Source organism: Aquarana catesbeiana, linkage group LG04 (genome assembly GCF_042186555.1).
Source record: "Aquarana catesbeiana isolate 2022-GZ linkage group LG04, ASM4218655v1, whole genome shotgun sequence".
Taxonomy (NCBI): Eukaryota; Metazoa; Chordata; class Amphibia; order Anura; family Ranidae; genus Aquarana; species Aquarana catesbeiana.
In genome coordinates this window covers 335,133,400-335,156,870 of record NC_133327.1, presented here as the reverse complement: position 1 = coordinate 335,156,870, position 23,471 = coordinate 335,133,400, and the positions used below count along the sequence as shown (strand labels likewise).

Sequence of the window (23,471 nt, the reverse complement as noted above, 5' to 3'; positions counted from 1 at the left end):
AACATGAGAGCTCTTGGCCTACAACCTCCAAAATATTAGCCTTTACCTCAACATTTTGCTTCCAAAAAGTTTTTTATTTTTTTATTTTTATGCATTATTGATTTGAGTTATGGTCCTTTTGTCCAGTTTCAACTATGAGCTTTGAGTCAAATTCTTCTTTCCCCTTTATGTTAGTGGGTTTCCTCCCACCGCCAGTACTGAAAAGTAAATTTTCTATGTGTGTGTGCGCCTGTATGACTGTTAGTCATTATATAGCAAGCTAAAGTTTTATTGGTGGCTCCTTATACATATTATAAACGAGGGTTCAAGTTCCACTGTAGCCGGACAGTGTTATTATGTGGGATGGAGAAGAGTAAATTGTGATTGGTTAAAGGTTGAGATTCTAAAGTAGGCAGGTATCCAGTAGCCTGGAGTAGCGATGGGAGACCTGTGTCTGAATTACATTTCATGCATGCATAAATCTTATACATTCTGATTACTTTTAATAATGTCTGTACTTTTTACAATCTCTCGGTACAGGTTGCTCAAATGAACTGAATGTTGTGAATTTTTCAGTAGTGGTCTCTTAAGGCATGTTTCGCAATAACCCTCTTTTTTTTTTTTTCTTTTAAGGGAGCCATATTTTTAGAAGGCATCGCAGTAAGACATGTTGCTCAGGTAACGACTCAACCAAAACTTGGAGAAGTCCAGTGGAAATGTCAGCAATTCGCCTCTTGGGAAGGGTATGCAAAGCTTTCTATGTTTAAAAGAGAAAAATGGTTTTTTTTTTGTTCTTTTCTTTTTTGAATCATACCTAGGTGGATGCAGCATCGGTCCCCTGCCAGCTCTAAGACTCAAACACCGCTGATCGCTCAGTTCTCAGTGCTCCATGACTCAGTGCTGGTGACTATCAGTCACCGGCTCTCTGCTCTGCTCCCCTGCTCTCACTGGTGCGCTGGGCTGTGGAGGGGCAGGAGTGGCTGGCTTGGGCTCTCAGCAGATCACTGAGAGGCGGGTGAGCCTGGCATGTGGGTGGATCCCGACCATTTAGTCGCGATCCTTTTCCAGCTTGGACCGGCTCTGTGACATCAGCCAACAGCAGGCTTTAGCCCGTTGTCAGCTAAAAACGGGTCACAGGAGTGCAGAATGGACTGCACTTCTGTGATCCTCAGGAGTACAGCCAAACGAGCGTTGGCTATACTTCTCCTTTTAGTCGATGGGCTGTTTAATTAAAGAACAAAATCTTTAAAATACTGTCCACACTGCACATGGATTTTAAAACGCTCTTTCCTTTTTTATAAGGGTAGGTGTACACTAGCAGTCTTAGGCCCCCAAAGCCCTACGTGCATGCTGTATAGCTGTACCCAGTGCATCATTTGCAGTACATTTCAGGTGAGCCTGCTTTAGCTCAATTGGCAAGACTGTAAAGGTAAAGTGATGTGCGGTGCATAGGACTTTTTTTGTCTCTTGTATCATTGGAGCTGGGATGGACTCTGTCCTTGCCAGGCACTCCCAGCGGTGTACTTCAGTAGAGGACCCGGCTGAAACTTTGAGTGCTCCCCCCCCCCCCCTCACTATTTGTTGTCTGGTCATTCTTACAAGTTGTTTAGCACAGTGTTTCTTTGTTTTTTTTTTTTATTTATTCATATTTAACACTAATTCTGTTTTTGGTAAATTCTATTGCTTGGAGCCACACAGCCTGTGCATGTTTGTTTACATACATTTTCGCAGAACCACTACTGCCGTAATATTAGGGATGGGAGACCAGCACCAATGTAAACTAAACATTTTTGCACATATTGTAAATTTTTTTATGGTCTGGTATAATTTATTGACATGATTGCTCATCACACATTAGCATTATGCATGCAGTGCATTGTGGGACATGTATTCCCATAGGTCATGGGGGGAAAGATTGCGTGCATGCTCCCTCACTGGAAGTAAGGGGGAAGCACTGCATCACAAGACGGAGTGCTGGAATTTTCAGAACGATAAATTCAACATTTAAAAAAAAAAAAATGTGTAATACAACTTAAAGTGCATTACCACTTAAAGGGGTTGTAAAGGTTTGCATTTTTTTCACCTTAATGCATCCTATGCATTAAGGTGAAAAACATCCAATACTGGCCCTCCCAGCCGCCCCCGATGCCCTCTTCGCCACTCAGCCTGGCCGTTGATTGGCTAGAGTGGATGGATTGAAAGCAGCGCAGCCATTGGCTCGCGCTGCTGTCAATCACATCCAATGACACGGCACGCCGGGGGCGGGGCCGAGTGTTACAGTGAGCGGCTATAGCCGCCGGCTGTATCACGGGAGCGCTCCCGCAAGAACTCAACACCATGCGAGAGAGCTTGCATGAAGGTGTTTAGTTCTTGCAGGGAGGAGCTGAGACAGCCGCCGAGGGACCCCAGAAGACCAGGTTCGGGGCCACTCTGTGCAAAACGAGCTGCATAGTGGAGGTAAGTATAACATGTTTGTTATTTTGAAAAAAAAAAAAAATTTCCTTTACAACCCCTTTAATGATTGTAAAATCTCGTTTTTTTTTCTAAGAAAATAACAAACATGTTCTACTTACCCGCTCTGTTGCAGCGGATTTGCACAGAGCAGCCCCGATCCTCCTTTTCTAAGGTGCATCTTCTGTGCTCCTGGCCTCTCCCTCCTGTTGAGTGCCCCCATAGAAAGCAGCTTGCTATGGGGGCACTGGAGCTGCAGCTCAGTTTGTCCGTTCAGACACGGAGCTGCGGTTTGGCCCCGCCCTCCCCTCTTTCTCTCCTGATTGGCTAACTGACTTTGACAGCAGTGGGAGCTAGTGGCATCACTACTGTGTCTCAGCCAATCAGGAGGGAGGGTCCCAGACGGCCGAGACACTCATGGACATCGCTGGAGAGATTTGGGGATCTGGTAAGTATTAGGGGGGTGGCTGCTGCACACAGAAGGCTTTTTATTTTAATGCATAGAATGCATTAAGATAAAAAACCACCTGACTTTATAATGCCTTTAAGCCCTAAAAGACCACACTTTTTTTTTTTTTTATCAGTGCCGAAATCGAAACATCCCACAATGCACATAATTGGGCTAGGAGTCTAATGCTGAAAGGAACTATTGTTCTGTGGGGTGTACACTTGAGCGTGGCTGTTTTTTGTGGGGTGTACACTTGAGCGTGGCTGTTTTGTGTGGGGTGTACACTTGAGCGTGGCTGTTTTGTGTGGGGTGTACACTTGAGCTTGGCTGTTTTTTGTGGGGTGTACACTTGAGCTTGGCTGTTTTTTGTGGGGTGTACACTTGAGCTTGGCTGTTTTTTGTGGGGTGTACACTTGAGCTTGGCTGTTTTTTGTGGGGTGTACACTTGAGCTTGGCTGTTTTTTGTGGGGTGTACACTTGAGCTTGGCTGTTTTTGTGGGGTGTACACTTGAGCTTGGCTGTTTTTTGTGAGGTGTACACTTAAGCGTGGCTGTTTTTTGTGGGGTGTACACTTGAGCTTGGCTGTTTTTTGTGAGGTGTACACTTGAGCGTGGCTGTTTTTTGTGAGGTGTACACTTAAGCGTGGCTGTTTTTTGTGAGGTGTACACTTGAGCGTGGCTGTTTTTTGTGGGGTGTACACTTGAGCTTGGCTGTTTTATTCAGATAATTTCCATGAAAAGCCATGCACAGCTGTACACCACAGGAGTGCTGCAGCTTCACTCTAATAATCTCTAAGGCTGGGTTCACACCATTGCGAATTGGATGCAGGATCCCCGCATCCATTTCGCAATAGCAGGAGATTTTGACCAGCTCTTTATGGAGCCGGTTCACATATCTCCGCAGGTGGTCCGGTGCGCTTTGCACAAAAACGTTGTGCGTCTTTTAGTCCATTTCAGGTCCGAATTCATCTCAAAATTTGGGCTGAAATTGGACCTAAAACAGTGAACCAGGACGCATCGGGGCCCTACTGTGAGCCGCATGCAGCTCATATGTGAACCCAGCCTAAAAGCAGCAGATAGGGGAGGCCACCCTGGAGTCAGGTGCAAGTTGCGCATATGCAGACAGTGCTTGGGTAGTCTTGGCATAGCTGCGCACACTTATCACTTATACTTATATGCTATTCTACATTTTGACTGCTCTTTTACGCCTTGGAAATGCAAAGTGAACACATGGTAAACCCATAGAATATTCCTCAAGGAGCAGTCCATTTTCTCTAAAAGCATTAAAAATCCGTTTTTTTTTTTTGTTTTTTTTTTTAAAAGTGTGACGCCTATGTACACAACCACCTATTACACTTTGCTAAAAGTTGATTTTGGGAGAAGAAACCTCTGTAGCTGGATTTCTCTCCCAATTCATATACAGTTTGAATCTCCAAAGCATTGGTAAATAAATTACAACCTGTTGACTAAGAATAAAGTTTTCAAAATGTTCCCAAAATGTCTAAAAGGAAGTGTTAAATAGACAATATTTTATGTCTTTGTCCCCCCAAAGTATAAATCCATATTTGCATACATATTACTTTGCATGTCCATTTACGCGTGCAAAGCTTCAAAATAATCCCTAAATGTTTGCACACAGCATGCAAATGATTTACCCTGAAGTCTTCCATTATTAACTGATATGATGTGTGGCATTCCTTATCAGCATTCTCCGTGCAGATTAGACACTTTACACATGGATTCATTTGCCATGTAATGTATTATGCTTAAAGGAATCACATATTATAAGATGGAAATGTCATTCATACAAGCACAATTTAATTTTTCCTCCCTACTTTGTTATTAAGAAAAATAAAAGTAAAACGAATGTCTTCCAGATCTGGGTTCCCTGGAGCACAGCCTGTATCCATGGACAGAACGAACCTGAAATTTCTCGAGCAGAAGTCATATAAAGTGAGCTGGAAAGCAGATGGTACCCGGTAAGCAGAGCTGCTACATGAAATCTCTAAAGCAGTAAACATAGCTCGGTATGGTGATAACTACTGTATTTCTAACAACAAGGTTTGCATTTTCAGAAATCTAATTTTTCGTGTGACTCTATGTCCTATGTATAGGACCAAGAGGCACAATTTTTTATATCATTAGCAGGTACAATGTTTTTGTTATGTGTTTAGTACAGTGCCTACAGTGAAAAATATTTACTCCTTTGGAAGCTATTATGTATAATTGTCATAGAATATTAAATCCTTTTTTTCCTTTAAACTTGGAGAGCAAAGGATGTAAGTAGATTAGGTTTTATATATTTTTCATCTACTTTGCATCTGCCAAAAATATCAGATGTCGATTTATCCCAATTTATAGTTAGGCCCGGGAATCTACCAATGTTTTGCACTGTGGTCATAACATATTTTAGGGAGGTAGTAGAACCTCCAAGAAACAGAAGGGTAAAGTTGCATATAGAGTTATTTAGTCCTCCCCATCATGTAACATATCCCGTAATGTGAGAATTGCAAGGAGTTCATTGTAAATAATAAAGATGAAAACGGACAGTCTTGCCTTTACTTGCCATACTGCCTTTGCCCAGTGGGAAAGGTTGAGAAAGGGAATTATTTATGAGTAATCTAGCCCTGGGGTAAGTGTATATAAGCTGTATACATTAAATAACTATCGGGGTTAGACACATTGTGTGCAACAAAGCGTTTGACAGCGTCAAATAAAACGATCGGGTTGATTTACTAAAGGCAAATATACTGTGTACTGCAAGTGCATTTACCCCAGATATGAGGGGGAGCTCTGCTGCTTTCTATAATCAAGTCATGTACAAGCAAAAATGCTGGTTTTTTTTTATCTTCCTTGTGTTCAAAGTGAAGCTTTACCTCATTTACTAAGCTCTGGAGCAAGTGCACTTGCAGTGCTCAGTATATTTGCCTTTAGTAAATCAACCCCATAGTTTTATTTGACACTGTCAAATGCTTTGGCAGCATGAAACAAAAGTAACGCTATATTTCATTGGGTACTTTTGTTTATTAAGAAATACTCTCCATATACTGATCCCAGTCAAAGTATGAGGGATAAACCTTGGTTGGTTATTGGAGACCATTTCAGAACTAGCTTTACATAAAAGCACCAGGGACTTGCCAAGTATTTTGAGGTCTGTAGTTACAGTATATGTGAACCCTCACCTTGTGAAATGACCCATTCAGTTTAAAATAGAAATGAAAAGGAAAACATTTGTGTATACGTATACAAGTCATTATAAATGCCTTCTTTTTTTTATTTTATTTATTTTTTATTATAAGTGATCACATACCCTCTGTTTTTAGCTGCACAAGGAGCTGAGAGAGCTAGGGGAGGAGAAACAGCAGTGCAGTGGTCTTCCCAGTGAATGGCTGTGCAATCCAAAGATTCCAGGTCTAATCATTGGAGGAGAGCAGGCTGCATTACCAGCACAGCCATCAAACTGACCATGCTGTGCTCTCATGCCCAGTGTGGTCAGGTTTAAATAGGAAGGCAGAGGGACTGGCAGGAACCCCAGGGATTTCACACAAAGGAAGCAATACAAAGAGAACAGGATGCTTTTTCATACAAGTACAGTGCCTTGATAAAGTATTCATACCCCTTGAAATTTTCCATACTTTGTCATGTTACAACCAAAAACGTAAATGTATTTTATTGGGATTTTATGTGACAGACCAACACAGTGACACATAATTGTAAAGTGGACGAAAAAGATGAATGGTTTTCAAAATTTATTACAAATAAATATGTGAAAAGTGTGGCGTGCATTTGTATTCAGTAATTTGTAGAAGCACCTTTCACTGCAATTACAGCTGCAAGTCTTTTGGGGATGTCTCTACCAGCTTTGCACATCTAGAGAGTGACATTTTTGCCCATTCTTCTTTGCAAAATAGCTCAAGTTCTGTCAGATTGGATGGCGAGCGTCTGTGAACAGCAATTTTCAAGTCTTGCCACAGATTCTCAATTGGATTTAGGTCTGAACTTTGACTGGGGCCATTCTAACACATGAATATGCTTTGATTTAAGCCATTCCATTGTAGCTCTGGCTGTATGTTTAGGGTAGTTGTCCTGCTGGAAGGTGAACCTCCACCCCAGTCTCAAGTCTTTTACTGACTCTAACAGGTTTTCTTCTAAGATTGCCTTGTATTTGACTCCATCCTCCGTCTTCTCATCAACTCCGACCAGCTTCCCTATCCCTACAACATGATGCTGCCACCACCATGTTTCACAGTGGGGATGGTGTGTTCATGGTGATGTGCAGTGTTAATTTTCTGCCACACGGGGAGGGGAATTTACCAAAGGCAAATCCACTTTGCACTTGCTGTAAATCCGAGGGAGACATGCAAGGAAAATAAAAAACAGCATTTTAGCTTGCACATGAATTGATGATAAAATCAGCAGAGCTTCTCCTCATTTCAGATCTACCCATCAGATTTACAGCGACTGCACTACAACTGCATGGCCAGTGCACTTGAAAGTGCAAAGTGGATTTCCGTTCGTAAATAACCCCCATAGTGTTTTGCTTTTAGGCCAAAAAGTTCAATTTTGGTCTCATCTGACCAGAGCACCTTCTTCCACATGTTTGTGTCCCCCACGTGGCTTCTTGCAAACGGGACTTCTTATGGCTTTCTTTCAACAATGGCTTTCTTCTTGCCACTCTTCCATAAAGGCCAGATTTGTGGAGTGCATGACTAATAGTTTTCCTGTGGACAGATTCTCCCACCTGAGCTGTGGATCTCTGCAGCTCCTCCAGAGTTACCATGGGCCTCTTGGCTGCTCCTGTGATTAATGCTCTCCTTGCTCGGCCTGTCAGTTTAGGTGGACGGGCACATCTTGGTAGGTTTGCAGTTGTGCCATACTCTTTCCATTTTCGGATAATGGATTCAACAATGCTCCATGAGATGTTCAAAGCTTGGGATATTTTTTTTATAACCTAACCCTGCTTTAAACTTCTCCACTACGTCATCCCTGACATGTCTGGTGTGTTCCTTGGCCTTCATGATGCTGTTTGATCATTAAGGTTCTCTAACAAACCTCTGAGGGCTTCACAGAACAGCTATATTTATACTGAGATTAAATTACACACAGGTAGACTCTATTTACTTATTAGGTGACTTCTGAAGGCAATTGGTTCCACTAGATTTTAGTTAAAGCTATTAAAGTAAAGAGGGGTGAATACAAATGCACACCACACTTTTTACATATTTATTTGTAAAAAAAATTGAAAGCCATTTATCATTTTCATTCCACTTCACAATTCTGTGCCACTTTGTGTTGGTCTATCACATACAATCCCAATAAAATACATTAACAATTTTGGTTGTAACATGACAAAATGTGGAAAATTTCAAAGGGTATGAATACTTTTTCAAGGAACTGTACTTTACACTTTGACATGGAAGAGTCTATTACTGTTGATCAATGTAAAAAAAGCACAATTAAAACGATAACAGATATATAAAACAAAACATAAATACTTTTCATTAACTCTATTATGCTTTATATTATGGAAAGCCTCCTCACCCAGTACTGCAGGTGTGTAGGTTACAGGTCTTGTACACGGTATTTAAATTAACATGGGGTAATGTGTTGATTTACAACCCTATGTTGTCCTTTCTCCACTATAAGCTTGTATAGATTATCAGATAATGTAATTAAATCAAAAACCGGGGCTAAAGCGAAGCTTTGTTTCCACACAAATGACCTGTACACATTTGACTATGCCCTTTAAGTGGCCTTAATATGTTCATGCCCTGCAATGAATGAGGTGTGGGTTTTCTGAATAACAATTGTTACAATATGTTTTGGAAAACGATGTGTTCAAAGCCGTTGGCTCTTCTGCTAATCAACGTGTTAGTGTCTTGCCTTCGTCTTGTCATTACGTCTCTCATTAACTACGCGTGTAGCAGATGTTTGTTCTAATGAGTGGAGCTGAATGTTCAGACATGATTAACACATATATAGCAACAAGGCAACCGTCTGGAAAAAAAAAATGAACCTTTCACTAATAGAAGTATTAATAATTGCTAATCTGCACACTATTGGAAAAATATGTACTCATAAGATGTGCGTGGAAATGGAAGCATTAGGCCTAAAATGATGTAAATGAGAGTTGAGCTTATCTGAATGAGGTAGATTGAGGTAAATGATTAAAATAAATTTATATAAATAGCCGTTAAGTCCCCTGTTAAATTATAGGCATGCAGCCAAATATCTTCACTTTTACAAACGTAACTCTCCTAGCTTGAGAATTGTACAATTTTATCTTTGAATCACATTGAATTTGTGCTTCTAAAAGCATATACAAAATGAGAAAGTTGGCTTTAGGTACTTTTATTTATTCTTTAAAACTTTAATGGGAGTGGTTGGCTGTCAAAATAACATACTTTCTTTTGCCACTGATTGGCCAAAAAAAACAATTGTCCACTGTGAATATGTAGCTAGATTCAAACCCTAGCTAAATGATATTTAGTTTGCTAAACCACTGTGTATACTTAATGAATTCTATGGTCTTTAGGTAAAAAAATCTTGTGTCACAGACTCTCCTCCTCACCTCCCTTATACTTGTCGGAACCCCATCACAATCCAGTGCTGTGCATGAGACCTGCGGCTCTCTTGGCTTTGTCCCATTGGCGCTCCTGTCAATTAATTCCAGTGATGAGGGAGCGGGGGGCAGGGCCGAGTCTCGCTGTGTCAATAGGGCTCGGTTGCAAGCCTGCACGAGAGCCTCCATAGGAATCGATTTCCAATTGGGGCACCACCAAGAGTGGATGAGCCAGGAGCGCTGTTGGGGGCCCGAGAAGAGGAGGATCTGGGCCACTCTGCAATTCGTTTGCACAAAGCAGGTATGTAAAGACATGTTTGTTTAAAAAAAAAGAAAAAAAATCCTTTACATCCACTTTAACATTTTGGATTTATTTTTTAATAAAATATTTTTATATTTTTTTTCCTCCTATGATTGCAATCTCAGTGCTGCTGCTTTTCTGCAACCACGTCTTGTCTACATGCATGCGTTCCGGGTATGGCTGCTTGACATTTTTCAGGGTGGGCTTACTGATGGTCAAAAAATGTGCCTACCTATGTGTCATGGAATGCCACTTGTATCAGAAGGCTGTGTGACAATGTAGAAAATCAATTGGCAGATAGGGAGAGAACCATATCACTCTTTGACCAGAAATGTCTGACCAAGGACCTTTATGGCAGGGATTATTTAAATGAAAACTGCAGATTTAAAAATATTGAAAGTGACATTTGAAATCACATTAAAGAGGATCTTCAACCTGCTTTATAAAAAAAAAAAAAAAAAAAAAGTCAGCAGCTACAAATACTATGGCTGATTTTTTAATGGACACTCGACGTCCAGGGGTCCAGCACCATGCTTACCCAAACCACTTTTTTGCCGTTGTTCTGGGCCCTGGCGCCAGCATGTTTACTGTGGGCAGCTGGTTGTGATTCCTTATGGCTTCACATCCGGCTGCCCACTGCGCATGTGCGAGCCACTCTGTGCTTTGTGAATGGTCTTTCAGCCTTCTGGGACCTGTGACGTTTCCCAGAAGATTGCGAAAGGGGAGGGGGGGGGGTTTGGGTGGAGAACTTTTGAGGATCGATGTGGTGATCTGTCTGGAAGCAGAAGTGGGTACTTGTCAAAACCAAAGTTCCAAAAACACAAGAGGAGGTGGGGGGTGGTTAGAGCATAATTTGTTAATGCTCATATGAGATTTTAGTATACGGGTTTATAGATACTGTAAGAGATGAATATATTGTTAATCTCAAATTTGTGGTTTTCTCCAGACAAACTGGACTGTAGTAATGGCTTTATAGATGACACAGTGGTGCTGATACAAACAGGAGTTCTAAACCTTCTTCTTCAATGCAATACAAATGTTTTGGCTAGTGCTGCCCTTTAATATCATAGTTTGTGTTGATTGTAAATTATGAGGCAACATTCTTACTCTTCTGTTCTTAAAATTTAAATATCTTCATATTATATAATTTCTTTACCACTTTACGACTGCGTAACATACTTATGTGGGGTTTAATGTTAAGGTTCATGTTGAAATTGTTTTCTCCTGTTTGTGCTGGAAACGCATTCAATCGTGTTCCAGCACTAAGTCTGAGATATCAGTGACTGCTCCGGATCTTATACTAACATTAGGGAACCAGAACCCGATCACAGGATCAGGATCAGCTATCACAGTGGTCATTCACTCTGTAACCCTTCCCTATGTTTTTCCTATGAGAAACATTTACCACTAAATGAAAGCCCAATCTGCCCTGAAACAAAAATCAGGTATGATCCACCTGGATACATTAAGTAGTTTTGTACATTTTATCTAACACTTGTCAAAGTTGCAAAATTGGGTTTGGCTGTTAAGATTGTTTTTGACCTTGATGGTGAAGGTGTTAAATATTGTGGATCTGTGGATGTTCTGGTTATTCTTGCATAGTAAATGTTCTGCAGATTCTTTTCATTGTATGCTTTTAGAGTTGTGGAGGTGCTTTTGTATATTGAAAACATTTTTCTGCTAGCATAGAATATAGTGGCCTTTTCTAAGTGGTGATTTGCAAACTTTTTATCTCTTTTTGCTTTTGAGAAGCAAACTTTCTGTTTAGCGTGATTGTTACATTCTAAGATAATGCTACACAAGAATAGGATCACGCTGTGTTCCATTTCAGAAAGTAAGATGATGGATTTTCAGAGGCTGATTTCGGAGCACATCAGCACATTGAATACCATTCCCTGACCTGTTGGTTTCTTCAAGCGATGCTTTTAAGACGTACGAACCTTGATTATATAATACTGTGTAAATCGTTTTAGCTTGTGGGAATACACTGGGGAAAATGTTCAAGTTTGGTCAATTCTTCAGTAATGTAGCATTACTAATGAGTCTTTATTAATTTTAATATTTAGGATATATTTTGTCATAGACAATTATTTGAAGAATCGCTAATGATGTTCAGGAAATATTCATAGGAAATTCATCTCTGTGAGGTTTCTGTTGGTGTCCGATACCTTGTTTGGTGGATTTCCCTCACCATTCTTTTGGCAATGGTAGTGTTGTCATTCCCACAGGAAGTGAGCGAAATACTCTATTGGCAAATAAAGCTAATGAAGGTTGTAGCATTCTCCTACTCTTCTAAAAAAGGGTGTTTTTATTGCTACATGTGTCGTCCTGGGAGTTCTTTCTTCACTTTCTATCTTGGGTGATACAATGTCACTAGTATTGGAAGCAAGGGGAATCTACTTACCTGTGCCACTGAGACCAGTTTCAGAATGTCTAACTCCTTCCACTGTAACATTAAAAAAAAAACATTTAGGCTGGACATGTACTTGAAAAACAGCCCAAGACCTTATATAAAACTAATCAGAAATGCTGTCCAAGAAACAGTGCATCTACAATTTGATATTTTGTTTTATTCCATTATTTTTGCCTACATTTTTAGCGCTCTTTTTATTAAGGTGGGGGGCACCTGGGCTCATTGGGAAATTTTTGTCTTCCAAAATTAGACTGTGTTTGTCATTTTGGAGCATAAAGTAACCATACTTGTATTCAAGCCAGGATGTAACATAGCCAGGCTCTGTTTCTTACATGTATACCTGTTATTCTAAATGCTTGAGATTCAGTGGTGTGTACCTTTTAAAAGAAACCTGTTTGGACAGAAATATGGGAGATGTAATTGCCAGCTTGGTTTTTTCAGGTACAAGCTCCAGGACTGTGAAATTTATCAGTGCTACAGAACCTAAAAAAATCATAGAAAATGCAAGAGGCATTCATCTCCAGCTCAAAAGTTAACCCACCCTACAGTAGTGGGCACTGACCCACCTTTGCACTTAATTTACTGTAGACCACCCTGGATTTAGTGCTGTACAATTTCTGTCCTGAGTACAGAGATATAGTTGCTACTTCCTTCAAAGTTCTTGCTCTCCATCCTGCAAGGCGGGCCCTCCAGAGTAGTAATTTCCTTCACCCTGCCCATTGAGCCAAAGTCATATTTGTGTCTTTCTTTTCCTCCTCCTGGTGCACAAGCACCCAGGTGTGGCATTGTAACTGTGCATGAAAGATGCACTGTAGCGTGATAACTAGAGGAATTTGGTCTTCTTGAGGAACTATTACAAACACTACACAGATGGGGAAAGCATTGACAGGGAAATGGTGTCTAGCTAGGTAAGTACCCTGAGCTTTATGGCCAAGGTTTGTTTTTAGACCTTGGCCTTAAAAAAAAAAATAAAATAAAAAAAAAAATCTTCCTTCCTGTGTTCTCTGAAGATGACAAGGTATCTATGCTGAATAAATAAACTACAAAGTCTGTATACTGTAGCATATGCTGTAAGAAGGTAGCTGAATTGCATCTGAAGCTACTGTGGCCTTTTATTGCACTCCTATTTCTGAAAGAGACACTGAGTACGGATAATCATACATGCTCTGCAAAAGAGGTTTAAACAGATTTGGACCCCAATTAAGAATTACAGTAATTAGTTTTGATTATTGGTTTCTGTTTTTGTGATTTTCAGTATTTTTTGATACACAACTAGGTACTGCTTGTGATAAGTAGTAGAGAAGAGGGCTGGAGAAAGTCTCCTACAATACAAAGAGAAAAATAGAGAAGCACTATAATGGATATGAAAGACCATGAAAATTCTCAACCCATCATAAGAGGATGAAATGCTGAGAGAAATCTTACAACAACTACCAATGTTGACCTTCAGGCACCCACCCAACCTCAGACTTAAATTAATCAGAAGGAAACTTCATTGTTGCAAGGTTTTGTTCCCATCCCTGTAATTTTGAATGGACACAATTACAGCAAAAGAATGAAACTACACAGACACATAAGGAAGATGGTTGCGTCACACCTGTGTGACAATTTCTCATAGCCAGATCGCGGTATAGAAGACATTATTGTTTTGGTTCCTAAAGGAAATTTTAAAGAAAATCTTGAAACTACAAATGATAATCCTGTTTGGCACAAGAGATGGCAAAAGTTGGCTTTCCAAATCACTATCAGTTTTATGACCATTCTAGCCTCTGTGACTTTTCCCCTTCCCTCCATTTCACAGCCCCCTTCTCTACTCATATGAAAAACATTCTTACTTTTATTAACTTGTATGTGTGTGTTTTTCCGGAGTTTGCGGTCTTTGCACATTACTTCTTTAGGCAGGCCATAAATTATGCAATTTTCTTTCCTACCACCATAGATGGAAGGAAAGAAAATAGCTTGATTTCCCCCATCAACACAGTTTTGATAGGGAAATCCCTCCCACTTCTCTGGAACTTGAACCGGTCAGCTGGATAACCTCCACCAGGATCCCGGGAGTACAAATTTGACACCCACACAAGATGAGATCAAAATATGCTCATTTAATAAGGGGAATAACCCTTTGTTTTATACAAAGTAAAAGAAGGATGGATTACAATACATTTGGGGTTCAGTTACGGAGAAAAAGAATAACAATTCTAAGAAAGGGTGTTTACCTCCATATGACGTGTGGTCTCAATGTTTTCGGCAAAAAGTACAAGTCAGGCCATCCTCAGCCTGAGAACTCAGCCATGCTAATCTATTAGCCTAAACATTTCTAGCAAGTAAACACATCCCAAGTCAAACTCAGATAATAGGAATAACATGAGGGTGTGTTTGTTGGGGGATATTCTGAATACAGTCACAAATCACCAATGTTGTAGGAGTTAACAAAACTGCCATTGCACCAGTGATGTTTTTTTTTTTTTTTTTTTTATTGTTGCCACTGACACCAATGAAGACTCCCAGCTTTCTCTTTCTGTGGTACATTGCAAAACATGCAGCAGAAAAATTTCAAGCATTAAGATGCATTACAGCCTATTTCATTTGGCACAACGGACGTCAGTTGAAAAAACCTGCTGCTGTTCTGGAGCACTCTACAGGTGTCAGGGACTGCACTTGAGACTCTAATTTTCAAGTTGATTATCATTGTTCTGTAGTATTTCCTTTCGCTTCCTCCCTGGCTGCTATACAGTGAGGGGAAAAAAGCATTTGATCCCCTGTTGATTTTGTATGTTTGCCCACTGACAATGAAATGATCAGTCTAGCATTTTAATGGTAGGTTTATTTTAATAGTGAGAGACAGAATAACAACAAAAATATCCAGAAAAACGCATTTCAAAAAAGCTCTAAATTGATTTGCAAGATTTCTGGCTCCCAGGTGTCTTCTATACAGGTATCGAGCTGGGATTAGGAGCACTCTCTTAAAGGGAGTGCTCCTAATCTCAGCTTGTTACCTGTATCAAACACACCTGTCCACAGAGGCAATCAATCAAGCAGATTCCAATCTCTCCACCATGGCCAAGACCAAAGAAGTGTCCAAGAATGTCAGGTAAAAGATTGTAGACCTACACAAGGCTAGAATGGGCTACAAGACCATCGCCAAGCAGCTTGGTGAGAAGGTGACAACAGTTGGTGCGATTATTTGCAAATGGAAGAAACCTAAAACAACTGTTAATCTCCCTCAGTATGGGGCTCCATGCAAGATCTCACCTTCTGGAGTTTCAGTGATCATGACAACAGTGAGGAATCAGCCCAGAACTACACGGGAGAATCTTGTCAATGATCTCAAGGCAGCTGGGACCATAGTCACCAAGAAGACAATTAGTAACACACTACGCCGTGAAGGATTGAAATCTTCAGCGCCTGCATGGTCCCCCTGCTCAAAAAACCACATGTACAGGCCCATCTGCAGTTTGCTAATGAATGGGAATGGGTGAAAGTGTTGTGTCAGATGAGACCAAAATCGAGCTCTTTGGCATCAACTCAACTCGCTGTGTTTGGTGGAGGAGGAGGAATGCAGGTGGAAACATTACGCTTTGTTAATGTTTTTCTGCTAAGGGGACAGCACAACTTCACTGCATCAAAGGGACGATGGATAGGGCCATGTACTGTCAAATCTTGTGAGAGGCACATTAAGGTCCTGGTCTCCAGACCTTATTCCCATAGAAAATATGTGGAGGAAGCTGAAGGTTTGAGTTACCAAATGTCAGCCTCTAAACATGAATTACTTGGAGAGGATCTGCAAAGAGGAGTGGGACAAAATCCCTCCTGAGATGTGTGCTAACCTGGTGGCCAACTACAAGAAACGTCTGACCTCTGTGATTGCCAACAAGGGTTTTGCCACCAAGTACTAAGTCATGTTTTGCGAAGGGGTCAAATACTTATTTCATTCCTTAAAATGGAAATCAATTTATAACTTTTTTGAAATGCGTTTTTCTGGATATTTTTGTTGTTATTCTGTCTCTCACTGTTTAAATAAACCTACTATTAAAATTATAGACTGATAATTTCTTTGTCTTTTCCCCCCTCACTGTATAAAAGGTTATGTAGGAAGGTGAAGGGAGAGGGGCTGTGCTACAAAATGTACTCTTCTGAAAAAGTTCAGAGGGCACATTGCAATTGAAGAAAAAATAGTTTGTGGAAAGGAAAAATGCTGCAAGTGATAATTTAAAGACTTTTTCTGTTCTTTTTTTAAGTTGTAACAGGGTCTATTTAAACATGTGATTGCCGACATGTGCAGTGTTGGATACATTTTATTGATGGGTATATAAACCCTTTATAATAATAATAGGTCTAATTTAATACTAGGAAGCTTTCCTTGAAACAAATCTCTTGTAATTGCATTGGCTGTATAGGGATTTTGTAAATGTTCTGCTATATTGTAAATACTAAAGATTGTAATTTTCATATCATACAGAGCTCTTTTGATGTGTCATCATAGAGCACAATAAATTCCAGCATTGTCATTTTTGAATGCTTTCTTCTTTGTTTATGCATACATTTACACTTTAAAGGCAGTGCTGAGCTCTATGTAACTATGTAAATTTCAGAGCTTCCAGAGGGCACCCCAATAAATGTAAAACCTAACAAAGGTCAGTTAAAGCTTTATGCTTGGAATTCTAATTATCTGAATATAAATGTGTCAAAGGCTCAACTGCTTTTCTTCCAAAGCAATGAAAATTAAATTGTCTCATAAGTGACAGTGTGGAAAGTACCCTGCTGTCTTAGCCTGAAGCAGTCACCGATACTACGGACAGACCTGACAGTCTTATATGCGGAGAATGGTGACTCACGGAAACAAGCCTAGAGGAAAGCATCAGTTATTTATATAGAAAATTTAAATTTCAGGTTTAAATATTATTTTTGTTTATTTCTCAGCCTGTGAAATGTCATATCTTTGTGGGTATGTATGCATACATGGGTATAAATATTTGTGATCCAAATATTCTGCACAAAGCATTCTACAGAATTGTGTGCCAATGGTTTCATGGTGAAAAAGCGCTGCCTTACAGATTTTCTTTTAGGGGTCTTCTAGGATAGCCCAATGTATAATTTCGATCTCTGACCCCTTAATGTACTCTGCGTAGTTCCTCTTCATTCCTCCTGACATGTCAGTTACCTGGGCTGTGATCAAAGTGATAAATAATAACCTCGTTGTGACAAAGCTGGAACCTTAAGTAGTGGCTGACAATGTATGTATGCAATGATGCCATTATTGAGCACTTAAAGCGTTTGTTACCACAACACTTCATATTCCTGATATGTTCCTGCAGTACTTTCTCATACAAGTACCATGTACTTATATGAGAAAGTATCCTGTTCTCATTGTATTGCTTCCTTTATGTGAAATCCCTGAAGTTCCTGCCAGTCCCTCTGCTTTCCTATTAAGAACTGACCACACTAAGCAGGAGAGCACAGCGTGGTCAGTTCTTTAGCTATGCTGGGACCTCCATGTGCTCTCCAATGATCAGACTTGTTTTGCCTTCCCCATATGCAATGGGACGCATCAGGGTTGCCCACTATCTCCCATCATTTTTATCCTGACGTTAGAACCTTGCTTAAGAACTGTTCGTGCCCATCTAGATATCAGGGACATTTCAACGAAAGGAGGACAACATAAGCTCGCTGCTTATGCAGATGATCCGATATTTTTCATAACCTCCCAACTCACGTCCATCCCATCCCTTCTGTAAGACCCCTTTCACACTGGGGCGGTTTGCAGGCGGTATTGCGCTAAAAATACCGCCTGAAAACCGCCCCTAAACAGCCTCCGCTGTTTGTTCAGTGTGAAAGCCCGAGGGCTTTCACACTGAAGTGGTGCGCTGGCAGGACGGTGAAAAAAGTCCTGCAAACCGCTTCTTTGGAGCGGTGAAGGAGCGGTGTATTCACTGCTCCTAAACCGCTCCTGCCCATTGAAATCAGTGGGACAGCGCGGCTATACCGCGACTATAGCCGCGCTGTACGAGTGATTTTAACCCTTTTTCGGCCGCCAGCGGGGGTTAAAACCGCACCGCTAGCGGCCGAATACAGCTGCAAGAACGACGGTACAGCAGCGCTAAAAATAGCGCTGTTGTACCGCAGACGCCCCCACCGCCCCAGTGTGAAAGGGGCCTTAGAATTACGCACATACGGAGCGCTTTCCAATTTTAAATGTGATTTTCAACGCTGGGATAGGGAGGTTTTTACATGGTTTGGTAGGACCAATATCATAAAGATGAATGTGATGCCAAGACTCTTATATTTACTACAGACCTTGCCTATTAAAATTCCTCCAGGTTTCTTGAGAGACCTTCATGCAAGATTCTTGAGATTTATCTGGGCCGGAAAGCCAGCAAGAGTGCGCAGGGCTATCTTGTTGCTCCCTAAGGAAAGTGGAGGGATTGGGTTTCCCGACCCAGTTAAATATCATGAAGCTTCGCATCGGGCAAGGGTTGTTGACTGGTGTGTGCATCAAAATAAGAAGCCATGGGTCCACATGGAGCAGGCGACGATTGCTTTGCCTTTGGAAGGTCTTCCATGGCTTATAGACGCGGATATTCCACGAACAGTGAAGGTGCACCCAACTGTGGGTGCCACAGTACGGATTACGAAAAAGATCTTTAAAACTACCACTATGTCGCCATATCTGAGGCCTCTAACTCCAATTCTGGGTATACCGGCTTTTCAGCAGGGCCTAACAGATCCTTACTTTGATGTCTTGCTACAGCAAGGCTCTAGTAGGCTCTTACATTTTTCAATAGACAGTCAGTTGATGACGAGCAGAGAGGTGGAGCGCAGCTTCTCATTAGACCTGGACTTTCTTCGACGGGCACAGCTTAGTGCGTTCCTCTGGTCGTTGCCAATGACACTTACACGGAAGGTACAGGCACCTTCCGTGCTTGAACAACTATGCTTAAAGGGGAACCGTTGAGACACTTGCTGTCACATTTCTATGCTTCATTGATTAGGCTGGAAGCACCACAAGAACTCGCTTTCCTACAATCGTGGGAAAGGGATCTGGGGATCATATTTTCTCAGTCTCAGAAGGACATGATCTTACTGTTTGCTCACAGGGCATCATTGGCGAGTAGGTATCAGGAAGAAGGGTAAAAAACCTTACTAGATGGTATAGAACACCGGCAGTACTGCATTGGATGTTTCCACAGGTTTCAAATGTTTGTTGGCGATGTCTGGAGTCTGAGGGCACCTTGTTACACGTATTTTGGGAATGTCCAAGGCTGAAAGCGTTTTGGGCAATGGTTGCCAAATCTGTTAAAACAATTACAGGTGTGTCTCTTGGGGAAAACCCGGCAGTTTTCTTATTACACGATACTCCGCTATCTATTAAAAAAATACATAAACTCAGTTTTAAAACATCTCCTTATGGCAGCGAGGGCATGAATACCAGTGTTATAGAACAGTACCACCCCCCAACTAGATCACACTGGCTTACCAGGATAACAGAAATCCAACAAAGGGAAAACGTCACTATGACACTGAAAGAACAAGATGAGTGGTATTGTTAAGTCTGGACTCCTTATTTTATTTATAAGGAACAGATCTCTCTAGCCTCCCAACAGTAATTGGACCACTAATATATCCTGTAGAGCTTAGTTAATAGGGCATAGAGGGACGAATAAGCGATTGTGTCTGGGGATTTTTTTTTTTTTCTTTCGCCTATCTCCTTCTTCCCTTCCTTCTCACTCTATCTATTTTACTATCTCTGCTGTCTTTCTATCCTCTGGTCTTAACCAGGACGCTACTTGATTAAGGAAAATATAAAAGGAGAAATGGTGTGGCCTCCTATTGCCTACAAGGTAATTTCGTTAAATTACACAATTTAATGACAATACAGTACAGCAGCATCTTTAATGGCAAATCTTGTTAGCCAGGGGATTACCAAATTTCAGAATAAATGTTACATCGTGGTTATGAGATGTTTTCTATGGAAGTGTAACACTGTTTCTTTAAAAATAAAAAATGTATAAAAAAAGAAAGAAATAAATAATTCCAGCAAAAGAACTCCTCTGTAACGCAAAACTGGTAACCTGTAGACATTTTTTAACGTCGCCTATGGAGAATTTTAAGTGTCAAAGTTTGTCGCCATTCCACGAGCAGCTAACTTTACCGTTTTCTTATTTTTTAATTCAAGAAGTGTGTATTTTTTCCAAAAACATAGCGTTTGTAAGACCGCTGCGCAAATACAGTGTGACAAAGTATTTGCAACAAATGCCATTTTATTCTCTAGGGTGTTTAAAAAAAAATATATAACATTTGGGGCTTCTAAGTAATAGCAAAAAAAAAACTGATTTTAACTTGTAAACACCAAGTGAAAGAAAATAGGCCTGGTCCTTAAGTGGTTAAGCAATCACATTCAAACTCATGTTTAATAGGAGTCAGTACACACCTGCCATCGTTTAAAGTGCTTCTGATTAACCCCAATTAAGTTCAGCTGTTCTAGTAGGTCTTTCCTGACATTTTCTTAGTCGCATCATACAGCAAAAGCCATGGTACGCAGAGAGCTTCCAAAGCATCAGAGGGATGTCATTGTTAAAAGGTAACAGTCAGAAGAGTAAACAAATTTCCAAGGCATTAGATAAGCCATGGAACACAGTCATCATCAAGTGGAGAAAATATGGCCCAACAGTGACCTTTCCAAGAATTGGACATCCCTCCAAAATTGATGAAAAGACTAGAAGAAAACTGTTCAGGGAGGCTGGCAAGAGGCCTACACCAACATTAAAGGCGCTGCAGGAATATCTGGCAAGTACTGGCTGTGTGGCACAACAATCTCCCATATTTTTCATGTCTGGGCTATGGGGTAGAATGGCAAGATGGAAGCCTTTTCTTAAGAAGAAAAACATCCAAGCTCAGCTAAATTTTGCAAAAACACATCTGAAGTCTCCCAAAAGCATGTGGGGAAAATGTGTTGTGGTCTGATGAAACCAAGGGTGAACTTTTTGGCCATGATTCCAAAAGATATGTTTGGCTCAAAAACAACACTGCACATCACCAAAAGAACACCATACCCACAGTGAAGCATGGCGGTGGCAGCATTTTGGGGTTGATTTTCTTCAGCTGGAACAGGGACCTTAGTCAAGGTAGAGGGAATTATGAACAGTTCCAAATACCAGTCGATATTGGCACAAAACCTTTGGGCTTCTGCTAGAAAGCTGAACATGAAGAGGAACTTCATTTTTCAGCATGACAACGATCCAAAGCATACATCCAAATCAACAAAGAAAAGGCTTCACTAGAAGAAGAGTAAAGTTTTGGAATGGCCCAGCCAGAGCCCAGACCTAAATCCAAATCTGTGGAGTGATCTGAAGAGGGCTGTGCACAGGGAATGCCCTCACAATCCGACAGATTTGGAGTGTTTTTACAAAGAAGTGTGGGCAAATATTGCCAAGTCAAGATGTGCCATGCTGATAGACTCATACCCTAAAAGAGTGCTGTAATAAAATCAAAAGGTGCTTCAACAAAGTATTCATTTAGCCACTTAAGGACCAAGCCTATTTTGTACACTTGGTGTTTACAAGTTAAAATCCGTTTTTTTTTGCTAGAAAATTACTTGGAACCCCCAAACATATACATATATATTTTTTCAGACACCCCAGAGAATAAAATGGTGGTCGTTGCAATACTTTGTCACATCACCAAAAGAACAGCTGTCTTACAAATGCAATTTTTTTTTGAAAAAATACACCTTTTTTGAATATAAAAAGTAAAATTAGCCCAATTTTTTTTTAATATTGTGAAAGATAATGTTACGCCGAGTAAATTGATACATAACATGTCATGCTTCAAAATTGCATGACAAGCTTTGACACTTAAAAATCTCCACAGGCGACGTTTAAAAAATTCTACAGGTTACCAATTTTGAGTTAAAGGAGGTATTTTGCTAGAATTATTGCTCTCGCTCGAACGATTGCGGCGATACCTCACGTGTGGTTTGAACATCATTTACATATGCGGGCGCGACTTGCGTATGCCTTCACTTCTGCACAGAGGGACGGGGCAGGACGCTTTAAATTATTACATTTTTTTTTCTTATTTATTTTACTTTTTATTTTTTATTTTTACACTGTCCCTTTAAAAAAAAAAAAATTTGGATCACTTTTATTCCTATTACATGGAATGTAAGCATCCCTTGTAATAGAAAAAAGCATGACAGGACCTCTTTCATGTGAGACCTGGGGTCAAAAAGACCTCAGATCTCATATTTACACTTTATTTTTTATCACTTTTATTGCTACCACAAAAAAGTAAACCTCCCTTGTGACAGGCACTCTTTATGGAGACATCTGGGGTCTGTTAGACCCCAGATGTCTCCCCTTCCCTTACAAGCATCTGATCACATCAAGATCGATGTGTTCAGATGCCTTCCGAATTTAGAAATGGCACAGCTTACATCCGGGAAACCGGAAGTGACGAATTTGCTCGACGCTTAAGGTATCCTATACCATAGAGCGCATCGGAGACCTTTCAACGAGCTCTATGGTAAGCCAGCTTAACACTCGGGTCTCCTGGTGGGACCGGAGAACCTGGTAAAGCTGCCTGAAGGCAGTGGGAGGGGGGAATGTGTCCCTCTGCTGCTTGTGAAAGCAATCCAGCAACTAATTAGCCGCTAGTATTGCTTTTACTAGAGCCCTACCGCCAGCTGAAAAAAACGATGCAGCTACAGGTGTCATCCTTGCATAATCACTTAAAGCCAAATTATGTACATGTACGTGATTTGGCGTGAAGTGGTTAAGGTCCAAATTTAAATTTAAGCAGTGCTTAATTACTTTATTCCTCAGTCTTGATTCCAAACACCTTTTCCTAAGCCATCCTACAGTGTAATGGACCAAAGTCACAGTTACCCCTATGATTCAAGCTAAGTTCCTGCTCTGGGAAATTGACATTTTTCCCTGCTCGTTGTCTTCTTCGGCACCGGTGCCCTCACCACTCCAGTGAGTTCTCCTGCCTCTGGAGCCTATGAGAGAAGGCCCAGCCATTGGAAGAGTCGCCTTTACGAATAGGAGGTGTCCACATCATTACAGGCCAGTAGAACGTAGTATTATCATGTGACCATGGCTTCAGGTGAATAAAATGGGCATTCGATTTGTTTTTTTATTTTGTTTTCATTCCAGCCGGTAGTGACAGAAGGCTTGGAGGGATTGCTAATATCTTCGAGTTGGGCTTTAATTAGAAAAATGTGTGAACCCTAGGTGAAATTTATCGAACATTGCATGAAAACATATATAAATAGACCCCCTAAGAGTCAGATGACACAAGTGACATTGCATTTCTCCAAA

The 23,471-nt window shown here is 40.7% G+C and overlaps 1 protein-coding gene across 1 annotated transcript in view; it reads left to right on the top strand.

Annotated features, from left to right (window-relative positions):
- The window catches only part of RNGTT (RNA guanylyltransferase and 5'-phosphatase), a 543,333-nt gene that overhangs the window by 118,405 nt on the left and 401,457 nt on the right, over positions 1 to 23,471 (top strand). The window contains exons 7-8 of the mRNA XM_073626921.1: positions 613 to 722; positions 4,755 to 4,856. Of these exons, the coding sequence (XP_073483022.1) occupies positions 613 to 722; positions 4,755 to 4,856 (212 nt within the window). The remainder of the gene's footprint in view (positions 1 to 612; positions 723 to 4,754; positions 4,857 to 23,471) is intronic.